The sequence below is a fragment of the Mirounga angustirostris genome, unplaced genomic scaffold (assembly GCF_029215605.1).
Source record: "Mirounga angustirostris isolate CCGP_5_RB_7025 unplaced genomic scaffold, mMirAng1.0.hap1 SCAF_6, whole genome shotgun sequence".
NCBI classification, from domain to species: Eukaryota; Metazoa; Chordata; class Mammalia; order Carnivora; family Phocidae; genus Mirounga; species Mirounga angustirostris.
The window spans coordinates 5,363,115-5,386,685 of record NW_026991714.1 but is presented as its reverse complement, the minus strand read 5'-3'; the positions used below and the strand labels follow the sequence as shown (position 1 = coordinate 5,386,685).

Sequence of the window (23,571 nt, the reverse complement as noted above, 5' to 3'; positions counted from 1 at the left end):
TTGTCCTCTGACCTTCTATGTTTTTCCCCAGCTCCTTCTGGCCAGTTGACTGCCTGGCCCCATGCCTTCCTGGCCCTAATTCTGGCTCTTTGCTCTTAGTTCAGCCAGAATAAGGACATGGATGAACAGAAGGACAGAGGAATGGCCAGGAAAAGAGACGGCGAGAGGCCAGATCTTGAGAGCTCGTTCGATTGAGACGTGAGCGGGAAGGAGTGTGAGGGAAAGGTGGGACTGTGAGCAGACAGGGTGGAGCGGAGAGGCAATCAGGCAGGTTGGGGGTGGGGGGAGGTGGGCTAAGGATTGGGAAAAACTTGAATTAAGGGACTTGGCGATACTGAGTAGGAAAATGTCACTGGGTCCATGCTGAGTGGTTGAAGTGGAGAGCAGGAGAGGGAAGGAGGCGGAAGGGGCAGCAGTGGGCAAGGAGTCGTTCAGAAATTTCTCTTCGGGTCTTTCTGTCTCTGTTGCAGACTTTGTCTCAGCTTCTTTGTCTCTTTGAATTACTCCTCATTGTTCTCCGTGTGTGTCTATTTCTCACCCCTGCTCCTTTCTTTCTCTAGGTGTCTGCCTGTCTCCGTGTGCCCTGAGATCTGTCTCTCACCAATTCTACTTTTGTGTTTCTCTGAGTCTGCCCTTCTCCCTCTCTTTCTCTCTGTGCTGCTGAACAGAGCCAACCCTCTGACTTTCCCACAAGGAGCTTTGGAACCTTCCAGGAGTGGCCAGGCTTCTCCCCTTTGGCTACATTGTAGACTGTAGGCTGTCCCCGGGCACGGTCCTAGGGTATCAGTTTCTGACGAGGACCTGAGCGAGCTGCAGTGTATGGGCCCTTTCCAGGGAGTAGGATTTCCCCACAGAAGACCTTAGAGCATGGAGGCCTGGGCCCAGGAGGGAAGCAGGCTAGCAGGGGGAGTGAGACTCATCTCTGCTCCTCTACCCTTTCCTTCTAGTTCATGGACCAGTGCTCCCTGATCTTGCAAACTATCACAGGAAAGAACTCTCACTCTCTTTCTGGCTTCCTAGCCCTTCTTTTTTTACACCATTTCTAGAACTGGAGGAGAAACAGGCTCAGAAATGCTTCGAGGTGATGCTGGAGGGCAGCGACTAGGGCTGCTTGCAAGGAAGGCCTGCGTGCCTTTTGGGGCCGGTGGGGAGATGCCCAGGAGGGGAGTCTGGGGCCTGCCCTGCTCGGCTTGCACCCCGAGCCTTCTGCCACAGACCGGGGCAGCTGAGTCGGGGTGACAGGAGCTCAGGCGATGGCCAGGAAGTGGCTGTCGTTGGTTGGCAGAGGCGCCATACCCACCGTGTCCAAGCTGAATGTTTGGATGCATGTGAGAGACTCCAAAGGCCTGGTGCTTCCTGAAGGCGCCGCTGGTGGTGCGGGCTCTGCAGACCACCTGGGCCCTGGGGGCTGCGACATGTGTCCCCGCAGGTGCGCTTCCTGGGAGGAGCCTCATGCCTTATGTGGTTGGGATGGAGACTGGGAGAGGGCAGGGGGCACAGCTTGGGATCCTCACGAGAACCCGTTCTCTTGCCAAGCGCCCAGGACCCTGCTTGCTTTGCTCTTACCCCTCCTTGCTGCTGTACCCCCTGCTGCCACCGTCCCCGCGTGGAAGACTGGTTTCCATGAGGGCTCCCACTCTCGTCCTAGACCTGCCATGACCTATTTCTGGAGCCTTCTAAAAGTGCCAGCCCATCCAGAGACACAGGGTCAAAGAATAAAGGCATCTGTCTCTTACCCCAGGCCCTGGGCCCTGAGTTGGTCCTGTATTTGCAGATGCCTGGGGAGCCTATGGGGTGAGAGCAAGGAGGAGGGGATCCTTCACCCAACGGCCTTCTAGGGAACGGGGCCCGCACGTGCCTTTTGCTGAGCCCTCTCCCCCAGGTGGGTCAGTCCAGCTATAGACGCCTTTAGGAACAAGCAGCTCCAGCCCCCTGAGCTCCAAGGGGTGTTGGAGGCAACCAGGAAGTGTGGTTGCCATGAAGGAATGGGGCCGGGGACTGGGCGTCACTGGGTGTCACTGGGCCTGCAGCACAGGGAGATAGGAACAGCACAGCACGTGTCAGATGGAACCTTCAGATGCAATCTCTTGGAAAACAGGATGCCACCATCCTAATACTGGGCACGGTGACGCTCCAGCCCCAGGGGGCAAAGGTGTTTTTCAGTGGAGGAAAAGCTGCTGGAACCCATGCTCTGTATGGGGATCTCTGCATGTGGGGGGCATCCTAGGAAGGAGCAGAAGTGAGCTCTAAGCCTTGGTCCTGGGGGATAGCATCAAATTCCATGTCAGCAATCTTCCACCACCACGTCGATCAGCACCCCCAAAGCCTTTCTGTACAAGCTGTAGAAACCGAGGCAATGAGCAGATCAGAAATAGCTTCCTCTCACACGGAGAAACCAAGCCGGGTAGCAATGGGTGGCAGACATTTTGTCCGCACGCAGGCTTCTACCTAGTTGCACTGATTTATAATCCACTCTCGTCTCTCCCAAAGCCCGAGGGTCTCCCCTGCCCCTGCCCCCAAGCCTCTGACTCTTCTGTGACCTGGGATCTCACTGCAAAGAGGGATATTACTCATTAAGGAGCTCTCTGGTTTACTCCTACCCCAACCCATCCTCCTGACCGCCCCCCAGCCCAACCCTTCCCCCCGCCTTGACTGGCTCCTCCTTCCCCTCACTCAGCCTGACCCTCACTCTCACTCTTCTCACCACCCCACCCCACCCATTCTTGTCCCTCCCTGACTCACCTCCAAGTCCCATTGACACAAACAAAACTTTCAGCACAACCCACTCGGACCGGTTTGGCTTAGGTGTGCAGCCTGCCATGGGGACAGAGATGAGTTGTAAGCAGATGCTTGGACACAAGCAGATTGTGAACATCTGCAGTTGTACTCGGCAGGAACAGCCCGAAACTGGACGCGGCAGGTGCACAGAGACATGGAGGGAACACAGGTTGGTGGGCTACAGCGTCCTGTAGTTTCTGTTTCCCAGCTCTCCTAACTGAGGGCTCACGGAGGGCAGGCACCCTGTGTTAGGTGTCCCTGTCCCCTCCCTGGAGCCTGCCACAAAGTGGTGCTCACTAAGTGTCTGTGAGTAAACTAAGGCAGCCAGGCACGCACGGTGATGCCGCTCAGGCGGGTACACACGCTGAAGATGCCACCTGGGCTTGAATTGCTCCCATTCGTAGGGCCCAGAATTTGGGTGGGAGAGGGGTAGGTAGTGAGGCACGAGGGGAATGGGGGTTCAATGAGGAAGAAAGAACAGAACCCAGGAAACCAGGCACTGGTCTAGGTCTTCCCCAGCCAGGATTTTCTTCCAGCCCCAGCCCTGGAATCTGCCTTTCCCCAGGCCTCGTCCCAGAGGAGGGAAGGAAAAGCCTAAGTGAGATGGCCTGTTCCCCCCAAGAGCATGCCCTCGTGGGACGCACAAGGGTGAGGGCACAGGGCGGAGAGCAAGTTGGAGATGGGTATTCGTTCGATGAGGGAGGGCCAGACTCCTACCTCAAGCCAAGGCCAGGGGTGGCTGCCTGGCCTGACTACACTGGGTACATCCTGGCCTTAACACCAGCTCTGGCAAGTCCCGCCTCCCCTCAGCGCTCCGTATGGCTGGAGTAGGGGTGAGGATGGAGGGGCTCACAGACTTCCTGGCCAGTGGCACTGTGGAGGGGTGGGAGTATATTGTGAATGGGAAGGCGGAGGGGATACAGGCGCTGGATGCCCACCCCATGACCTAACTGCTGTCCCACCCCCATGCCTCACTTTCTCCTCCGGTTTCCTGGACCAGGAGGGGGTGAATCCGTGGGAAGGAAAGGAGCTTCTCTGAAACCATGCAATAGGATCCAAGATGTGATAATTATAATTATAACACAGGATGCTCCCCCCTCCCATCCCCCCTGGCCCTACTCCACCCCTGCCTCAGCGGATCTCAAAGTGGCATCGGGGTGAGGCTGCCCTTCTGGCACAGGCGGGGACCTGCATCCTAAGGAGGGGAAGGGGTTTGCGGAGAGAAACTGGGGAGTTTGGGCATCTGGCCTGGCCCTTGGGGCCACCCCTGACCCACTGGAAATAGCCCTCAAAGAAGAGGTCACGAGCACGGTCACTGCCAAGAGCTGGATCTAGACCAGAGTGGGGGGTCATGGTCCAGAGGCAGGGTGAGGGTCCGGGTGACAGCCCAGGACCAGGGGAGTCGGGATCTCCACTTTACTGACCCTCCTGGACCACCCTTTCCATACTGACATCCATTCACTCACCACTTCATGCCTTTGGCAAAAGTGTGTTCAGTGCCAAGTGCCGCGGGCTGACCTAGCAGGGGTGACAGAGACGAGGTCATTAAACAAGCCTGACGGTTCCAGGAGTTCACAGACCCCAGCTCTGGTCCCGTCCCTCAGCTTCACACATTTGCTGGGTCCCTGGCACGCAGCAGGCTCCAATCCATGCTTTGTGAACCGAAGCTTACATTTAGGTAAGGAGATAAGATGTGCACAAATTATGGGTACATAAGCTATAATAAAGGGACTAGCAGAGGCTGGGGAAGAGCAGAGGGAGAAAGATTCATTTTGGGTGGGAGGAGCTGAGAAAGCTTCGTGGAAGATGTGGCATCTGAGGTCAGCTTTGAAAGATGAATGCGATTTGACAGAGTTGGGGGTGTGGGCTGTGGGGTGTGGGAAATAGTCTACGCAAGATGACCCTCCCTTAGTGCTCTCGAGTCCTCCTTCCTGCCTCTGGCCACACAAAAGAGTCCTGCTGCAAAGCTTAACCTCTATTTCCTTTTCTCAGGTTTCACTCCATATTTACCTGTTTGTTTGTTTTTTTGAAGATTTCATTTATTTATTTGACAAAAAGAGAGAGACACAGCGAGAGAGGGAACACAAGCAGGGGGAGTGGGAGAGGGAGAAGCAGGCTCTCCGCTGAGCAGGGAGCCCGATGTGGGGCTCGATCCCAGGACTCTGGGATCATGACCTGAGTGGAAGGCAGATGCTTAACGACTGAGCCACCCAGGCGCCCCTTACCTGTTTTTTTTTTTTTTGGCCCCAGTCTGTCCGTGAGGTTGTCCCTCCCCTTCACCCAGTTTTCAGGGAGTTCAGAGCTTGCTCCCTTCCTCTGGCTATCCCAGATTGGCCAGGAAGGTTTTGTGTGACTTGGTGGTGACATTTTATGCACATGGTCCTACAAGTGTGAGTATACTTACAAGGATACAAGGACAGAGTGTTTGAAATGAAGATTACCCTTGCCAAGTCCAGACATGTGCTCTCGTCCTGTGACCATGGCATAAAAGGGTAAAATGAACCATGGAGAGTTGTGCTGATGCACCTTGGGGATTCCTGGCCGGGTAACAGGGAGGTGTTGAAGCTGAGAGAGGGTCCCGCTAGGGAGGCCAGGAGTCTGTGGGGCTAATTTCTCCGTCAGTCCTTTGGCTTCTCCTATGGACAGTGGGACCCAGGAGGGCGTCACTCAAGCTCCTTCTCCAGGGTCTTTGAGCTAGATCCCTGTCTCAGGGATAGAGATGTCCAAGAAAACCGTGTTACTATCGAAGCTGTGTGTCCTCCAGCAAGCCCGTTCCCCTCTCTGGGCCCCTTTTCTCATCTGGAGAATGAGGTCTATGGGCCAATACCGTACTTCTCAGTCCCGGGCTTCTCCGATTCTCAGCATCAAAGCTGAGCCCCTCCAGGAGATTGGGGAACTTGGCAAGGCCCTGGGGAGGCAGCAAGGCTAGTTAGGGTGCGGGATGCTTGGGTTCCTTTCCACCCACAAGGGCCTTGTCCCTGTTCCTCCTGGCCTGGTGCCTCCCTCTTTGAGCCACCCTGGGCCTTCTTCTACCCCGCCCCCCCAGCACCTTGCCTCTCCCTTCCCAGCCCCTTCCATGCTGCCAGGTAAAGCCTGGAGCTGACGATGGGATCCCCGCCCCCCCGCCCCCCCGCCCCCCCGCCAGGTCCTTCCCTCCCTCCGTGGCGCCCATTAGCTAGCCCAGGCCGTGGGGGCGGTGGCTGCTGAGTCTCCGTGCCAGGCCCCACCCCCGGAGACGCACCTGTTCTGACCTGCTGAGCAGGTTCCCAGGTTTCTGCCGCCGTCGTCGTTGGCCGCGGCGTGGGAAGCAGCTCCGGGGGAGCTCGGAGCTCCCGACCACTGCTTTTGGGGGGCAGCTCTAGCCGGGTGGGCAGAGCGGGGCTGGGTCCCCAGCAGAGACCCCCAGAGGGACAGGCAGGCGGACTCGGTGATCTCCTGCCTCCTGGGTCGGTGCCCTCTCCAGCTCTAGAGCCGGCTCCCAGGGAGAACTCGGCGGAACTTCAGAACCACTGGGCAGCTCTGCCTTCCGACCGATGGCCCCGTCCCTGGGAGCCGAGATGTGGGGGCCCGAGGCCCTGGTGCTGCTGCTGCTGCTGGCATCATTTACAGGTAGGACTCGCCGGGACCGTCAGGACCCCTGCGCCTGAGGCCAAGCCGGCGCGCGCACGCGCACGCCCACCCGCACTGACGCGCGCACACAGAAATAGTCTCTTTCCTTTGACTCCGGGCCGAGGGACCGATCTCTCTCTCCCACTCCCCCGCCAGGAGTGCCCCCACGAGAGCCGGGGTCACGCTTCCCCCTTCTTGACCTGTTTCTGCCCCGGGCCATGTCACTCCGTCTGGGGTCCCCAACCACCTCTGCCATCGCCTTGCCTAAGCCAGAGCTGCCTCCGCGGGATGAGACGTGCTGGCCCCGGGCAGGTGGCCGGGGTGGGGGTGGCACAAGTGGGGACCCTCTCACCCCAGGGCTTCCTGGAGGCTCCTTCGCCTGCCCCCCCAGGCTCCAAAACTGCTGACTGGCGCTGGGCTGACTCAGGGCTGAGCTGGTTTTAGCAGTCACCAGAGTGTAGGAAGCCTGCTGCCCCAGAGAGTGGACGGGGCATTCCTGTTTCCTTCTCTCCTCTCCATGATGTCCTAGAGATTGGAGCCCCTGCTGGGAGACAACTGGGGAGCTGGCAGCTCCTTCACTCTGGCCCTTCTCTTTCCCTGGGCACACTGTTAAATGCCAGGGTGGTCAGGTGGGCGCGATACTTAGATGAGTGGGGGTCTAGGGTAGGGTAATTTCTAGATAGGGTGTGGCCTCCTTTTGTTTATGCCCTGTCCCCTTATTTCCTCTTGCCTATGTTGCTCTTGCCTAGTGCATATAAATTACAGGAATTTATAATCTTCGGAGTGGGGGAGAGAGAGAGAGTGTGTGTGTGTGTGTGTGTGTGTGTGCACGGTGAGGCCACAGTGGGATTCCCTAGGCTGTTTCCAGGGTAAAGAGTAACAGGAATCCTGGTCCTCGGAAGACAGAGCCCTACCTAGATCGGCCCAGGTGCAGTTGCAAGGGAGTCTCATTGTCCGGCAGCGCCCAGCAGTGACTCCCCACTCGGTCCCCAGCTGAAGCTGTGGGGAGAATGAGGCATAGATGTGTGGGTGGGTGGGCATCCCTTTTGCGCTGATCTTACAATGGGAGGAACAGAAGGGTCATTGGCCAGTCTCCAATCACAGGATACTGAGCTCCAACCCCTGCCTCTCACCCCTGTCCTAATTCCCATTTTCCAGACAACCCTCCTCACGTGCTCAGGCCCAGAGGGTGGGGTCCGGTCCCTGGGGCCAGGGAACTTACTTGGCAGCCACTTTTCTGTGGGATCTACCCGCCCTGAAGGACAGAGCCATGGGGTCTCAGGACGTGGAAGGGGTCAGAGAAGTCACCACTCTAACTGCCTCATTTTCCAGATGGGAAAACTGAAAGAAATAGGTAGGCAAGTGACGTCTTAAGATTACTCCATGTTAGGGACGCCTGGACGGCTCAGTTGGTTGAGCGCCAGACTCTTGATTTCAGCTCAGGTCATGATCTCAGGGTCGTGGGATTGAGGCCGTGTCGGGCTCTGCATTGGGCTGGCGCTGGGCATGGAGTCTGCTTAAGATTCTCTCTCTCCCTCTCCCTCTGCCCCTCCCCCATCCACTGCTCACACACTCTCTCGCTCTCTCCCTCAAAAAAAAAAAAAAAAGATTACTAGTGTTAGACGTATGACCAGGGTGAGTGTCTTGGTCTCCCAGGCCCACGCCCATTAAAGGCTCGCACATCTGGGTGCACGCTGGGTGCAGCTGGGGTACTAGGTGCTGGAGACGCAGTGGGCACAAGACATGGTCCCTGCCTTCTTTTTCTAGGACACAAAGCTGTTCTTGCTAAGAGGGGCCCAGGGAAGGGGAGAGGAGACCTCTTGTAACCAGGGCATCACCCTGACCTTGCCCACTGCCTGATGGACAGGTGCCACGGCTTCGGGGGCACCCTGGCCCCAGGCTTATCCCAGGTGGCCAGTGAGCAGTGAGCCACCACTCTGCTGCGGCTGCTTAGGACCTGTGCAGAGCTGGAGGGTGCTCTGAAGCCTGGAGCTTGGTTCCCAACATCAGCTTCCCAGCCTGATGCCCACCTCCACTGCCACCCCCATTCTGGCTCGTCTATGTGTAACCCCCTGGGAAGCAGGATTATTTCTTGCCTCTGAAAAAGCCTTGAGCTGGCAGTCAGAGGAGTCTTGCATTCTGGCCCCATTTCCGCTATGAATTTGCTAGGTGACCTTGGGCAGCTAAGAGGGTGGACTTCAGCAGACCGGGAGGTAGGACCTGACGGTCTCCACGGGCCTTCCAGCTCTGCAGTCCTATGGCTCTGTGACTGTCCAGCCCCTGGCGGAGGGAGGGAGGGGGAGGGCGGAGGGTGCTGGAGGAGGTGGCCAGGCTAGCTGTGGTGACGCCAGGGGACACGTCCTGACCCATCTCACAGCGGGGACCCAGGGTGGCTGTACCCTGGACGCTGCCTTCTGCCCCTGCCCTGCTGCAAATCAGAGCACCCACCCCCCAACTCCTGGGCCATTAGAGCTCTGAGCCCCAGGGCACTGCCCCACCCCAATGGGGAGAGGAGCCCAGGCTTGGGAGGCTCCTGACACCACAGCTCTTTGTCTCTCTTTAATGGGATGAGTTTCCGGGTGAGGTCCCCTCCCTTCTCCCTCCCCCATCTCCTGCCCTGGGGCTGAGGGGCCCAAATCTACAGGCATCCCTCCAGTAGGATGCTAGTTTCTAGCTCTTTGTCTGGGCCCAACTGGGTCCTGTAGGACCAGAGGGTGAGGGCTTCCCTGAATTCTGTGGTCTGCCCTCCAAGGATTAGGATCAGCTTTCTACCTGAGGTTAGTTCCCTAGAAAGGGAGGGGCCCCATCCCTCCTTTTCTACTCCTGTTTACAGAGGCGGGCAGGCCCTCTCCTGCAGGACCTACCCCAACCCAGGGAAGCCAGAAAGGGAGGCGTATTCCCCACCCAAGGTAGCAGGGACTAGGGGAATCCCAGGGAAGCCCTGTGGCCCCAGTGACCTTGGCCCCACCCTAGTGTTTCAGGGGCCTAAGGGGACCCCCGCTACAGAGATAGCAGTGGGGGGTTTGCCGCAGAGCCCATGGTCCCAGCTTCTAGAGCACCATGTCGGGGCCCTGGAGCCCTCCAGGCTGAGGAGGACAGCCACCGTAGGGAGCAGGCCTCGTGAGGAGAGGAGGCCGGGACTTTCTGGCCCCCACAACTTCCCCTAGCACTGACCAAAAGCTAGCCGAGAGAAGGGCTGGCAGTGGGGTGAGGAGCTGAGTCAGGAGGGAAGGGAGGAGAAGAGCCAGGGCTGGATCTGAACACTGAATATAACACAAAGGTCGAAGGTCAAGTTCAGATCTGGGGGCCTGTGAAGGAGGTGGGGTCATCTGTCTCACTGGGCCTGGGAGCTTCTGGCCTCAGGAGCTTTCCCCCTAGATTGCTGGCCACCCCCTTCCCGCTTGCCTTTAAGACTGGTGTGTCCTGAGAGCTGGGCTGAGGCGATGATCTGGGGTGGGGCAGAGCTGGCCCCCACCTTGGGGGGGTTGGCTGGCAGGATTTCGGGGTGGGGGTGGCTAGGATCTCGGGAGTTTGGGAGAAGCTGCGTGCCGGGTCTCCCACCCACAGTGTGGCTGGTGTGGTGACTCAGCCAGGCTCAGACTCTGGCTCCGGGGGGTTTAGGGGACTTATCTGTGCTGGGAGCTGTGTCTGGGCCAGAGCCAGGCTGCCTCAAGGCCTGTCCTCCTGCATTGTTCTCGCCTCCCTTTGGGATTGGTATGGCCCCCTCCCCAGACGCTAATCTGTGGGTGGGCACTTTGCCCGGGTTGGGAAGCTCTCACTAAGCTGGGGGGCTTAGGACAATGAGGGCTAAGTGAGGGATGGGGATGAAGGCAGAGGGAGAATCTCCTGGTTTTCAGAGTTCCTTAGCACCCCAAGGCCAAGGTTGTAGGGGGGAAGGGGGGGAAGAAAACGGGCTCGCAGGTTTTTTTTTTTTTTATATCTTTTTTTTTTTTTTTAAGATTTTATTTGTTTATTTATTTGAGAGAGAGAGAAACAGCATGAGAGGGGATAGGGTCAGAGGGAGAAGCAGGCTCCCCGCCGAGCCGGGAGCCCGATGCGGGACTCGATCCCGGGACTCCAGGATCATGACCTGAGCCGAAGGCAGTCGCTTAACCGACTGAGCCCCCCAGGCGCCCGGGCTCACAGGTTTTTGATGCCACGTGTCCTGAATGGGGGGCTTCGGGGCTCCTCCCCGGTCCTCTCTCACCCCAGACTGTCCCCCGTATTCTAGCTCTGTCTGGTAGAGGCCGCTGCTGTGTGGTGAGGGGAGGCAAGAGTTAACAAAGGAGAATGAGCCCCCCCAGACAGTTTGGACCCCTCCCCTTAGCCCTAGGCAAGACCCCCCCCTTCCCACCAAACCCGCACCAGACAACCCTCACCCCGGGCCTGGAGCTAGAGCTGGTTTTTCTGGTGCTGGCTGCAGCAGAGGCCTGACAGATTCCCAGGGAGAGGCCTCCTGGGGGGCCAGAGGGGCTGGGGGGCTCCCGGGGGGAGTGGTGAGAAGGGTGGGAGTCCTTCTAGCAGGAACCTGAGGAGCAACGGCAGGGTGAGCTTTTGTTTTGTTCTGCTGGGGAGCCCCGGATGGCAATTTCCCATCACCTGGAGGGACAGTGACCTCATCTCTGGGTACCTACCTCCACCTGAGATGAATCTGCCCTCAAGTCTGGGGTGAGGTGGGGAGGGGCGCCTGGCGACACTCCAGCTGGGACACAGAGGCCAGGGTGCAGAGCCACACACCAAGGGCAGCTAAGACAGACAGACACGCGGCAGCCCCGGGAGAAACCGACATCAAAATATTTACTCTGCGTTCAGAGTCGCGCGGGCCGGGGACGCAGACTTGTGAGACGCACACGGAGTAGCGTCCTCACACCCGTTCACACGCACACGCCACTGCACGGCTCCTCTCTCCCGCCGCCAACAAGCACCTACACTTCCCTAAAGATGAGACGAGAGCACATACAAGTGCGAAACATCCCCCGTTGAAGTAAGGAGCCGGCCTCACCTGTAAGCCCAGCACTGAGACCCCCCAGGCCCTCTCCCGAAGATGTCCCACGTTCAGAGGTGGAGGCTCACACTGACTCTCTTCCTCCTCCTCACAGACCCTCCTCCAGGACCCCTGCGTGTGCCCCTCTCTGCACCAGCAGGGATACTGATGGAGAAAGGCCCCTCATAAAGAAAAGCCTCCTTCCCCAAAGACGCTGTGATCTGTGGCTGCCAGCCTCAGTGTCCCCTCCTGAGGTCAGGGGCCGGGCCTCACCCGGAGAGGGAAGCTGGGACCCAGGCCCGGCGTAGGGAGCAGGCAGCCAACCCAGGCCCGGAGTGGAGGGCCTGTCTGGCAGCGGGCGGGGTACACAGAGGGCAGGGCCCCAAAGAGGCCCGTGGGGGCCTGGCCAGGGGTGGGGGAGGCTGAGGGCAGGGATCCCGTCTGGCCAGTTGGGCCTGTTCCTTCCCTTGCGCAAGGTGGTGGCTGGTGGCTGGTGGCGGCTGCGGCTAGGCCTGCTGCTGTGTGGCAGCCTCTGAATCACCGCAGCTCCCGACCAGCGTCCCCGTGCTCCCGGGAGGAGGGGTGGGCACGGTCGGAGGGAGGAGGGCACGGTCGGAGGGAGGAGCGCCCGCCCAGCAGAGTCCACCGGCCTCAGCAAACAATGTGCTGCGGGAGGGTCCGTGGGCTTGGCCCGGCCTGGCAACCACATGCCCGTGGGGTGACCTCATCAGGCAGGCGGTGTGTCTCCTTTGCTCTGGTGACATCATCATGCTGACGCCGGGCGGGCACTGGGTGGGGGAGAGGAGGAGGCGGCGGTCCTGGCCTGCCCTGGCCTGGAAGTCTGGGTTTCTGGGTCTGGTTAGCCCAGGACTGGGATTCTAGAGCCCAAGGTCTCTCTTCCTTCCGCTGTAGCCTGTGCATGCATGCGTGTGTGTGCGCGTGCATGTATGAGCGCACGTGTGCACGCGTGTGTGCGTGCATTGTGTGCGTGTGAGCGCACGTGTGTGCGCGTGCATGTGTGTGTGTGCGCGCGTGCGTGTGTGTGCATGAACTGGAGGAGGATGTTGCCCCCAGCTGAGATGCTCCCGCTGAATAGTGGATTTAGGACAGTGAGGGGCTGTGGGAGAGGTCCTGAAGGGACTCTCCTGTTTTCCTGGGTACCTCATCCCACAAAGCTTGAGCTTATCACTGGGGAGTGGGGATCTTGCACCCACAGGGAGGGACGTGGAGGATTGTGACTCAGGCATATATATGCCTGTTGTGCCCTGGAGAAGGTATATGTCGGGGAAAACGTGGGTGACTAGTTGTGGAGAGGGGCAGATGGTTGGCAAGTGTAGGGATAGGGAAGGAAAATAAGCCATCTGACATTGTCCCAGAAATAGTCTTTAGGAAGGTTTGAGGGTCCTGGTGGAGCAGGGCTTGGGATCCGTGGGACCACAGACACCATGTGCTGGGGGATGAGCCCCTATCTCAAGCCCACCTCCAGCCCCTCCTTGGCAGGCCTGCACCCTCCAGCGCCGGGAGGAGGTGTCTGGGAGGGGCGCAGGTAGTTAGCTGGACTCCCAGGCTGGGCTGGGTGGGACCAAGACCAGCTTAGGCAGGTCAGGGCCCTGGTATCTGGCCCTGCAGGTCTGTCCCGTCCTGTTCGGGTCCTCCCAACAGCATCCTCCCTCCCTCCGCCCCTGCTAGCAGGGCCATGGGACCCCCTTCCCCTGGCCCAGGCTCTGCCTCACTGGAACCCTCTGGTCCACTCTAGTGGGGCTTCACCTTCTCCCTCCGTAACTGCCCCCTCCGCCCACTTCTTTCTCCCTATGTGAGTCCAGAACTGCTCCCTTTGGCAGCGAACCCAGGTAGCCAGCCTATCCTGCCTCCGCCCCTGGTTGCCATGCCAACCCCTCCCTGTCTGCCCAGCCCAACCAAAGATTCATTCCCCTTCCTTCTACCCTTTCCTTCTTCTACCTCTTTCTCTCTCTCGCTCGCTCTCATTCATTCACTCAGTCAATAAAATTAATCGGGCACCAGTTACGTGCCAAGAATGCCGACCACATGCCACTGAGCACGAAATCAGAAACCAGGTTTCCCTGTGTGATGTGAGACCCAGTTTCTACTCTCAGGGAGCTCTGTCCGGTGAGAGAGGCAGACAAGAAAAGGGCGAACGCCATCCAGGGGATAAAGTACTATGGCGAGGTGAGAGCAGGGCGTTGGGCAGAACAGGGGAGGGCACCTCACGCTGCCTGAGGTGGGGGTGGGGTGGGGGTGGGGAAGGGAGGACTCCGGGAGGAAGTGATGTCTAAGCGGAGTCCTAAAGGATGAGTAGGAGTTAGCCAGACAGCGATGAGTAGGAGCTACCAGACATAGGGAGGAGGGCCTTCCAGGAGGCGCACAGCGTGAGCAGGGTGTGCGGTGCTGGTCAGCGGCAGGGGCTTTGCTCTTCTGGGAGCTGCTGGATGTCCGTTCCAAGGCAAGGAGCTCTTGGCATCCCAGGGAGAGCCCTCACTCTGCCCCCAGCCCTATGCTCCCCACACTTTATTCCCCAGCTCCACATTCATTCTTCCCGACCCTGAGCTTCCTCAAGCCCTGCCTCCCTCCTAAGTTACTCATCCTAGAAACCCAGGACTTGCCTTTGCCCTTTGTCTTTCTTCCTTTCTTTCTTTTTAAAGATTTTATTTATTTATTTGACCTAGAGAGAGAGAGAGGGAACACAAGCAGGGGCAGTGGGAGAGGGAGAAGCAGGCTCTCGGCTGAGCAGGGAGCCCGATGCAGGGGCTCGATCCCAGGACCCTGGCTGGGATCATGACCTGAGCCAAAGGCAGACGCTTAATGACTGAGCCACCCAGGCGCCCCTGTCTTCTGTCTTTCATCTCTCCTTCTGGTCAGTCTCCCCCAGGGCTGTCCCCTCCTCCCCGTGCCACAGCACGAAGGGTTCCTAGTGAGTCTCGGGTCTTCAGGGGCCCTGCTTTCTAGTCGGAGGGCACGTCGCCACTGGCCCCCCACTGCAGTGATCCCCCATGACTCCCTTTGCCTGGTGTGGGAGGCCCGACCCCGTGTCCCACTCCTGCTCAACACACACCCTCTGCCTTAGGTGTGTCCTTCCCTCTCTGCTTGCTGAACCAACCAGCCTCTTCACCCCTTGGGTTTGCCCACCTTGGCCCCTCACCTGGAACCCCTTTCTGGGTCTGTCCCCCTCCTGGTCCTACCCAACTCCTGTCTCAGGCCCTCCCACAGAACTTAGGGCCCCAGTAACCGTCCCATCCCACAGCTAGCCTGCAACATACCACTGAGCACTAAATCCGAGACTGTCACACCTTTCTGTATTTGTCCGCAAATGTACTTCCTCCTGGACAGATCTCAGCTTCCATGAGGGCAAGGAAGGGATCCTTCTTTGAAAATGAGGTGACATGAGAGCTACCCCGGGGTGCTTTCTTACTGTTCCTCATCGATGCACCCTTCCTCGCTGGTCCCCGTCTCTGCTCCTCGGCTTCTGGCTCCCCGTCCTGACCCTGTCGCGGGGTGTCTGCCCTGACCTCATCTCTCCGGGCCTCTGACCTGGGGCCTCTCTGTCTTCAATGACTTGCTCATTCCTGTATCCGAGCCTCGGTTCGTGCCATTCCTCCCACATAGAATACCTTCTTCTCTCTGGGAATCCAGGTCTCTCATCTTCAAGCCATGAAAAGAATGTTCTGAAGGGCCTCTTGGGATGGACCCTTCCCATACTACATGCCCCATCCTAGACGCCAACCGTTTTCAGCCCCTGCCTTGGCTCCTGGCCACACCTCCTGAAAGCAGTCACTTCCCCGCCCCACTCCCCGTGGTTGGTTGGACCTTCGGTGAAAGTTTGTCCCTGGCTTCCCTGGTCTTTGGGCGCATAAAATCCATTTCCCGGAGAGGACTGTGAGCTCCCTGAGGGCAGAGGCTGGGTAACTCTCTTCCAGTTAGAGCCTCCCACCTCACAATTGCCCAGGACACGATCGTGGGCTGGGCGAGGGTGTGACTCTTGCCGCCAGCGACCCGGTGGCCTTAGGCAAATCACTTCCCGTCTCTGGGTCTCAGTTTCCCCAGCTGTTAAAGGTGATAATGACGCCCACCTCTTGGGAAGGTTTTGTGGATCTAATGAGGTAATGGACGGAACGCGCTCGGCAAGCAGAAAATGCTCCAGGAGTTCTGGTGGCCTTCGCTGTCATCATGCATAAGTGTCCACACACACCCCCCCGCCCCCGCCCCCGCCCCCGGTCCGGCGGCACCCCTAATCTTGGCCGCTCCTGTCCGCCCCCTGCAGGCCGGTGCCGGCCAGGCGAGCTGGAGACCTCGGATCTGGTGACCGTGGTGCTGGGCCAGGACGCCAAGCTGCCCTGCTTCTACCGAGGGGACCCCGGCGAGCAGGTGGGGCAGGTGGCGTGGGCGCGGGTGGACGCGGGCGAGGGCCCCCGGGAGCTGGCGCTGCTGCACTTCCAATACGGGCTGCACGTGAGCGCGGCCTACGAGGGCCGCGTGGAGCAGCCGCCGCCCCCACGGAGCCCCCTGGACGGCGCGGTGCTCCTGCGCAACGCGGTGCAGGCGGACGAGGGCGAGTACGAGTGCCGCGTCAGCACCTTCCCCGCCGGCAGCTTCCAGGCGCGGCTGCGGCTCCGCGTGCTGGGTAAGTGGGGCTGCCCGGGGTCGTCGGGGGCGGGGGGTGCTGCGTGTGCAGGGCCCCGGGTCCGCGCCCGCGCCTTCGAGAGCAGAAGCCCGGGGACGCAGAGATGGGGTCTGCAGAAAGGCATGGGGCCCAGGGAGAGCAGGAAGAAGAGGGAAGGGGGTCCTGCAGGGGTGAGGGATCCTCATCCAGTCCATCCTCCCAGCCAATCTAGAAATTCTCTGCCAGCGACCTCAACAGCTTGCCACCTACAGCTCTGTCAGCCTCCGGGAAGAATCCACGTATTAGAATATTCTTCCTTCTGTTGACCTGCACTCCCCACCGTGGTCACTTTCGCCCTCGAAGCAATGTGGCCCAGGCTCATTCTGTCTTCTGCACCTCAGCCTTTCAAAGGGCTGAGGGTCTTTGTCGTTCCTCTCCCCACCCCACCCCCATCTCCTCTTCTGGAAGCTACACCTGCTAGTTTCTGCAACAGTTCTACCAAAAGCACTCATTCACAGCCTCTCTCTCAGTCCTGGGCTCCATGGTTTTAAAAATGTGGGGCTGAGATATGGACGGGCAGACCCAGCTCTGACCAACGTGGCTGATACCTTTCTTGATCTGGACCTTCGGTGAATGTGGTTGGATTGGAGATCACAATCACTTTTAAACCACTACTTGGCACTGTGGGCTCTTATGGTCCACGGATGCCCTAGACCTGTGGTCTAGTTAAATCTTTTCCACCCTGTGCTTGAGCTGTTCATGTTAGGAAGATAAAAAATAAAAGCCTTTAGTTTCCCTTTATCCACGTGGAATTTAGTAACACTAGCCTTGGGGGTGAAAATCCTGAGTGTGAATCTAGACTTCGTCCCCTTTAGAGCTGACAATCTGGGACAAATCATTTAGCCTCCCCGAGCTTCAGTTTCCTCTCTTGTGACTCAGGGGTAATGATCCCTACTTTGCTGGTCTGTTGACAGGATTAAATAAAATCACATTTATAAAGTGTTTAGCACAATACCTGGCTCATAGCAAGTGCTTAATAGGTGGTGGCTATGATTATTAGGATATAGATGTTGTCTGGTTGGTTTTGTATTTACTTCATTACGTTTATTAAAAAATGATCCATGCTCATGGTAAAAAAATCAAACAGTAGAGAAAGGTACGAAGTCGGCTGAAATTCTACCACTCATCTGGTGCCTGTGTTGGTGAAATAAGAGAAAAAAAAGAGCCTGGAAATGTTTGCGTGTGCAAGACTGAGCTGGGACGGGGCGGGGCCTCCTGATGGGTGTGCTGACCGTGACCCCTGCCTCCCACCACCTGCAGTACCTCCCCTGCCCTCACTGAACCCCGGGCCAGCGCTAGAAGAGGGCCAGGGCCTGACGCTGGCAGCCTCCTGCACGGCAGAGGGCAGCCCAGCCCCCAGCGTGACCTGGGACACGGAGGTCAAGGGCACAGCGTCCAGCCGCTCCTTCAAGCACTCCCGCTCAGCTGCTGTCACTTCAGAGTTCCACCTGGTGCCCAGCCGCAGCATGAATGGGCAGCCCCTCACCTGCGTGGTGTCCCACCCTGGCCTGCTCCAGGACCAGAGGATCACCCACATCCTCCAAGTGGCCTGTGAGTACTTGGATCTTGGGTAGAGAGACCCTAAGCCACCCCAGTCTGGCCAGGCTGGATCCCGAAGGCCCCCTAGTGTGGCCTAGAGAGCGCTAGTGCGAAGGGAGACGCCCGGGGGCCCATCCCAGATGACCTTGACAGACCACTCAGACCCCTCTGACCTTCTGACCTTCAGTGCCCTCCTGTTTACAAAGGAGATTGCCCCGCTCCACAGGGTTGTTGGGAGAATCGGGTATAAACATGGGATTGAAAGCACTTTTTTGGAAATACCCGAAGACAGACAAGCCTTTTTTTTTTTTTTTAAGATTTTATTTATTTGAGGGGGGAGAGAGAGCGAGAGCACAAGCCAAAGGGAGAAGCAGAGGGAGAAGCAGACTCCCCGCCAAGCAGGGAGCCCGATGGAGGGCTCGATCCCAGGACCCTGGGATTATGACCTGAGCCGAAGGCAGACGCTTAACCGACTGAGCCACCCAGGTGCCCATGAAGGCAGACCGGCTTGCCGAGGGCTGCCGGCCCCACTGCTTGGCCCTCCTGCTCCATACCGGCTGTTGTTCAGTCTTGTTTGTCTGCATTGTCCCCAGCAGCAGAAGGAGTATAATTAGATGAACTTTACAGGGTTCTGATGGGAATTCGAAGCCACGAAGACCAAGCATCTCGCACAACGCGTAGTGCGTTAGGTGGTACTGAGTGAGCAATAGATAAGGTTTTCCTGGCATTAAACTCTGAGCCTCTTCAGGCATAGGACTCTTTTCTATTCATACTAACCCAGCCTTTGGCACAAAGTAGGTCCTCAACAAATGTTTGTTAAAGAAATGTGTGAATGAGTAGGATCGTTAAGCCTTTGGAGAATCAGGGAGAGTTTACTGAACACCTGTTCCGTGAGCGCGGCCTACGAGGGCCGCGTGGAGCAGCCGCCGCCCCCACGGAGCCCCCTGGACGGCGCGGTGCTCCTGCGCAACGCGGTGCAGGCGGACGAGGGCGAGTACGAGTGCCGCGTCAGCACCTTCCCCGCCGGCAGCTTCCGCTGGCGACAGCAGGGGATTCAGAAAAAGTGTGAATCTTTTCCGAGGGACTTAGAGGCTTGTTGCCCAGATAAATCTGTGTGGACTCTGAGCTCAGAGAGGGGAGGGAACCGTGTGGCAAGGACCCAGCAAGGATGTGCTGGGCTAGGTTCAGCTGCAGAGGAGAAGGACAGAGAAACAGAGAAGGGGGAGCGGGGTGGTGGCAGGGGCAGGGGTCCTTCGAGGAACAGCATGATCAAAAGCGTCATTCCCCTTCTTTCTCCTCCCACCTCCCATTCCAGTCCTCGCTGAGGCCTCTGTGAGGGGCCTTGAAGACCAAAAGCTGTGGCAGGTCGGCAGAGAAGGTGCTACACTCAAGTGCCTGAGTGAAGGGCACCCCCCTCCCTCGTACAACTGGACACGGTAAGAGCCTGGCCCCGGAGGAGGGCATAGCTCGGGATCAGGGTCCTGCTCTCACAGGGCCTCCGTGTACTCCTTATGGGCTGGGACAATATATCCTGAACCCCAAATAAATTGGGGCACATGCGCAGACCTATGCAAGAATATGCATGGTCACAAATATTATTATTGACTTACACCAGGGAGTCTGCGATACATGGTCACTGGTAGGGAATAAGCCAATAAGTCCTTGGTTTTTCCCCCTAACTTTCAAATTATGAAATATAATACAGTACTTAAAGAATCGCATTTTATGTATTTAGGCACTCACGTGCCTAAAGCGGACCGCACGAAAAGATACAGCTGGCTGTTATTGCTCTTAAAGCGACACTATGACCCCCCGGCATTGCTGGCGCCACGGCCAGAGACGTCCAGGGACCAGGCAGGGGTCAGGTGCACCTGTGTGGGAGACCCCAACAGGCACGTTCTCCTCTGTTAGCCGCTGAGCCGTGCATTGGCCTGGGCCTTGGGCTCTGTTCGTATACCCTGCCATGCAACATCTTGGGTGTTGGGGCGTGCGGTCACATTTTCCAAGTACATCTGAGCCCAGATAGGAAAGGGGTGTCCCGTTGTGTGGACCTTGTGCCACGTCGGCCCGGCACCCGGGGCTGGATGACGTGATGCCCGTGGGAGCCTGTGGGATGGCACACGTGTGGATCTTCCCCGGGTGTGTGTGGGGGGGTTCCCGGGTCAGGCTGGGCGGCAGGGAGAAGGGGCCTCTGCCTGGACCTGCCTGGGGGAGGGAGGGGCACCGTGGGAACAGCCAGCGGCTCTGGGTGACGTCATGGGGGAGGGAGGTGGAGAGCTGCCCAGGCACGTCGGGTGGTGGCAGCCTCCGCCCGCCCCAGCTTCCCTGTCCTCCAGGCTGGACGGGCCTCTGCCCAGTGGGGTCCGAGCGGAAGGGGACACGCTGGGCTTTCCTCCGCTGACCACGGAGCACAGTGGCATCTACGTCTGCCACGTCAGCAATGAGCTCTCCTCCAGGGACTCTCAGGTCACTGTGGATGTTCTTGGTAAGCACTGGGGCAGCCGCAGGGGCCTGGGCCAAGGGCCTGGAGGGGCACTAGCAAGCGAGCCGGAGAGGGTGAATTGGGGCAGTGCTGATTCGGAGGGGCGGGACTGCACGAACTTTGCAGAGGGTCAAGCTAGGGGGGTGGTTTGGGATGTGTTTGGTGAGGACCAGGTGGCAGGGTTTGTGAGGGCTGGGGGTGGGTCAGGGATCTGAGCATCCCCCTCAGACAGAGGCCTGTCTCCAGCAGACCCTCAGGATGCCCCAGGGAAGCAGGTGGACCTGGTGTCAGCCTCTGTGGTGGTGGTGGGTGTGATCGCCGCGCTCCTCTTCTGCCTTCTGGTGGTGGTGGTCGTGCTCATGTCCCGATACCACCGGCGCAAGGCTCAGCAGATGACCCAGAAATAGTGAGTCCTGGCTGCTCTCGGGCGGGTAGAGCTAAGCTGGGAGCAAAGACGAGGTGAGCAGGAGGGGGGGCCAGGACCCGGGAGAGAGGAGAGACTGGGAGCTTATTGCGGAGGTGGGCAGAGTCCTTCGGGAAGTGAGAAGGGCTGGGCCGCAGCTGAATGGGGAGAACCGTACTGCTGAGCGAGGGTCGGATCCATATGCCCGGGTATCACCAAATACACACACTCTGACACGGTGTGCAAGCACGCACACACACCCCGCCCCCTGCAGCCTCTCAGTCACACTTGTGGGGACAGCACAGCGCCCGGCCCCTCCAGCCCGGTGTCACATAGGCTTGGCCAAAGCTAGGCCCACCTTGGGAGGCCCCTACGACCCTCAGCTGCTAACAGGGGCGTGTCTTTCCTAGTGAGGAGGAGCTGACCCTGACCAGGGAGAACTCCATCCGGAGGCTGCATTCCCATCACACGGACCCCAGGAGCCAGGTGTGTGCCAAGGTTGAGTGCATCCCCGGGGCCGGGGGTCCCTCTGCGGACCAGAAGCACGGCCCTCCACCAGGTCTGGCCCCGGACTCGCAGCTGGGGCTGGGGGTGGGGTTGGGGGCGCAGCTGCTTTGGGTCTGTGGGCTCGTCCGCCTGGCTCCCTCCAGCACGGGCCTGGGGGCTGCTCTGGGAGGCCACCATCAGCACCTTTTCCAGGCTGGGGCGGGTGGGGCGGTGAGGACGTCTGCATCAGGGAGAGTGGACAGGTCGGGTTGGGGGGAGCGGTGGTGAGGGAGGAGGCGGAGCCCTGTTCTGACTCCTCCCCCGTGTCCGGGCCCCACAGCCGGAGGAGAGTGTAGGGCTGAGAGCCGAGGGCCACCCTGATAGTCTCAAGGACAACAGTAGCTGCTCTGTGATGGTGAGGCCCCCGGCCCCACCGGCGTCCCCACCACTCCTGCTCCCGGATGTGGGTGGGCCAGCGGCCCCGCACCAGTCCCCGTGTCTCAGCCCTGGCACCTCTGCTGTGCCTTTGTTCTCCGGCTGTCCCTCCCCATGCCTGACACTTGCTACCGGCCCCCAGCTCTGAGCCCCTGAGCTTGCACCTGACCTCTGACCCCACTGCTCCCCCACCGACCCCCCCGCCCCGGTCTGGCTGCCCTGCCTTGGCTCCTGACGCGCCCCTGCCCTTGGTGTCCAGAGTGAAGAGCCGGAGGGCCGCAGTTACTCCACGCTGACCACGGTGAGGGAGATTGAAACACAGACGGAACTGCTGTCTCCAGGCTCTGGGCGGGCAGAGGAGGAGGAAGATCGGGATGAAGGCATCAAACAGGCCATGAACCATTTTGTTCAAGAGAATGGGACCCTGCGGGCCAAACCCACGGGCAATGGCATCTACATCAATGGGCGGGGGCATCTGGTCTGACCCAGGCCTGCCTCCCTCCCCTGAACCTGGCTCCTTCTGCTGACCTGGGGAATTTCTACTCATCACACGGGGGCCTCCCTACACACCTTCTTTCTTGAGGAAGATGCTCCCCATCCCACTGACTGCTCGACCTTTTCCTGCAACCCTTCTGTTCGACAATGGGGGGCTCTGCCGGTTGAGTCCTCCCCACCCCCTTCGTGTGTGCGTGTGCACGCTTGCACTAGTGTGTGTTCGCAGAGTGTGTGTGTGTGTGAGAGAGAGTCCAAACGAACTGCGATGGGCTGGGCTCGTTATGGCGTGGCTGTGTGACCTCTACCTGGAAGCGCAGGTTATCTCCTCAAACCCCAGAGCAGTATTAATGAGGCCGAGTTGGAGGCGAGGGGCGGAGACTGTGGTCAGACCCAGATATGCTGGCATAGCTGGAACTGGATTCTGGCCTCCTGAGGAGGGGAGCCGGGCTCCCGCCACTTGGGAGCCGAGGGGCGAGTTAAAGCAGTCAGCCCAGGGGGGGGCCAGAGACTAGCACCCTTTTACCGGAGAAGCCCTTGGCGCTCTGGTGGCCTCTGGTGGCCTCTGGGCCTGCTGCATGTGCATATTTTCTATAAATAAAACTGTTGGGGGAGTTTCTTTAAGGAATACTGCTCCGAATACTTTAATAAGAGAAACAAATCTTTAAAAAGAAAACAAAACTTTTGATTTCTCTGGATGTTTGTTATTACTCGGCTTGCTTAGTGTGAGACCGGCCTCCACGGAAGTCAACAAAGCTGGGCCTTGCGCAGACCCCGGCAGGGGGTTCGTGCCTGTGTCTCGGAAAGGTGCCCCTTCTAAGGCACTTGAATTTAGGCAGTCTCCCAGGAGGGAGCCTGGCGCTGTGGAGTCTGAGTCGGGGCGTGAGCCCCTGGGTCCCCGGCTGCAGGAGGACAGGGTGGGGTCCTGGGCCCTGCCCCTGGCCGCCTCTCTGCTCCTCGCTGCATCGGCAGTTGTCTGTGGTCCCTTGGGAGAGTGTTGCGGGGACTGGGTGACAAGAGCTCCTTGTTTGGTTGTGGTATAGGGGAGACGGGGTAGTGATCACAGCCCAAGGGACGGGGGGGTGGTTCTGGTGGGGGGAGAAGGAGCTGCTGGGGGCAGGAATGTCTCCTTTCTCCCAGGGGCCTCGGGGTCACCAACCTGGGGCTCTTCTGGCAGTTTCTGCGGGTCTGGGCTGGGTTTAGATACGGTCCATTGTTGCCTGGCCCACCTGAACACACTCAGCCAGAATACCTAGATTTTGCGCCCAAACCCTACTTGGCCTGAAATCTGCTGGATTTCTGGACCAAGAGAGAGACGTCATCCCCTGCTCCCCAGCCAGCCCAGGACTTTGAATGTGGAGCCCAACGATCTGGGGTCCTAGGATGTACATTTTGTGTAAATATGTGCATATTTGTACATAAAATATTCTGTTTTTAAATAAACAGATAAAACTGTTCTGCCTGGTTTCTCTCTTGCCCCTGGGCAACTCAACCCCCGCTCAGCACCGTTCCCCTCGGCCCCAAGTAGGCGAGGAGCTAGGACGCCTGTGGCTGGGAGGCGAGGGGGAAAGAAATGCCCTCTGCCACCTCTGAGAGTCCCCGGGTAGGCCGACAGAGCGAAAAGCCCCTTCCCGCACAGCCCGCGCCTTCATGCGCGGTGTCATCACTCCTGGGTCACGTCGGAGTCT

General features: G+C 58.9%; 1 protein-coding gene across 4 annotated transcripts; it reads left to right on the top strand.

The window, feature by feature from the left end:
- The first annotated feature begins 273 nt into the window (after window positions 1-273).
- On the top strand, window positions 274-23,565 carry NECTIN4 (nectin cell adhesion molecule 4). 4 transcript variants are annotated; one of them, XM_064593795.1, is made up of 9 exons: window positions 276-6,387; window positions 15,648-16,007; window positions 17,307-17,597; window positions 18,901-19,021; window positions 19,922-20,070; window positions 20,314-20,473; window positions 20,881-20,956; window positions 21,297-21,371; window positions 21,651-23,564. In XM_064593795.1, the coding sequence occupies exons 1-9, from the start codon at window positions 6,312-6,314 to the stop codon at window positions 21,873-21,875; spliced, it is 1,533 nt and encodes a 510-aa protein (XP_064449865.1). In that variant the 5' UTR covers window positions 276-6,311; the 3' UTR covers window positions 21,876-23,564. The 4 variants fall into 4 exon arrangements, with proteins under 4 accessions (XP_064449866.1, XP_064449865.1, XP_045732699.1 ...); XM_045876742.3 differs by having other exon boundaries at window positions 278-6,387; window positions 20,317-20,473; window positions 21,651-23,562; XM_064593796.1 differs by lacking the exon at window positions 21,297-21,371 and having other exon boundaries at window positions 274-6,387; window positions 21,651-23,565.
- Window positions 23,566-23,571: the final 6 nt, after the last annotated feature.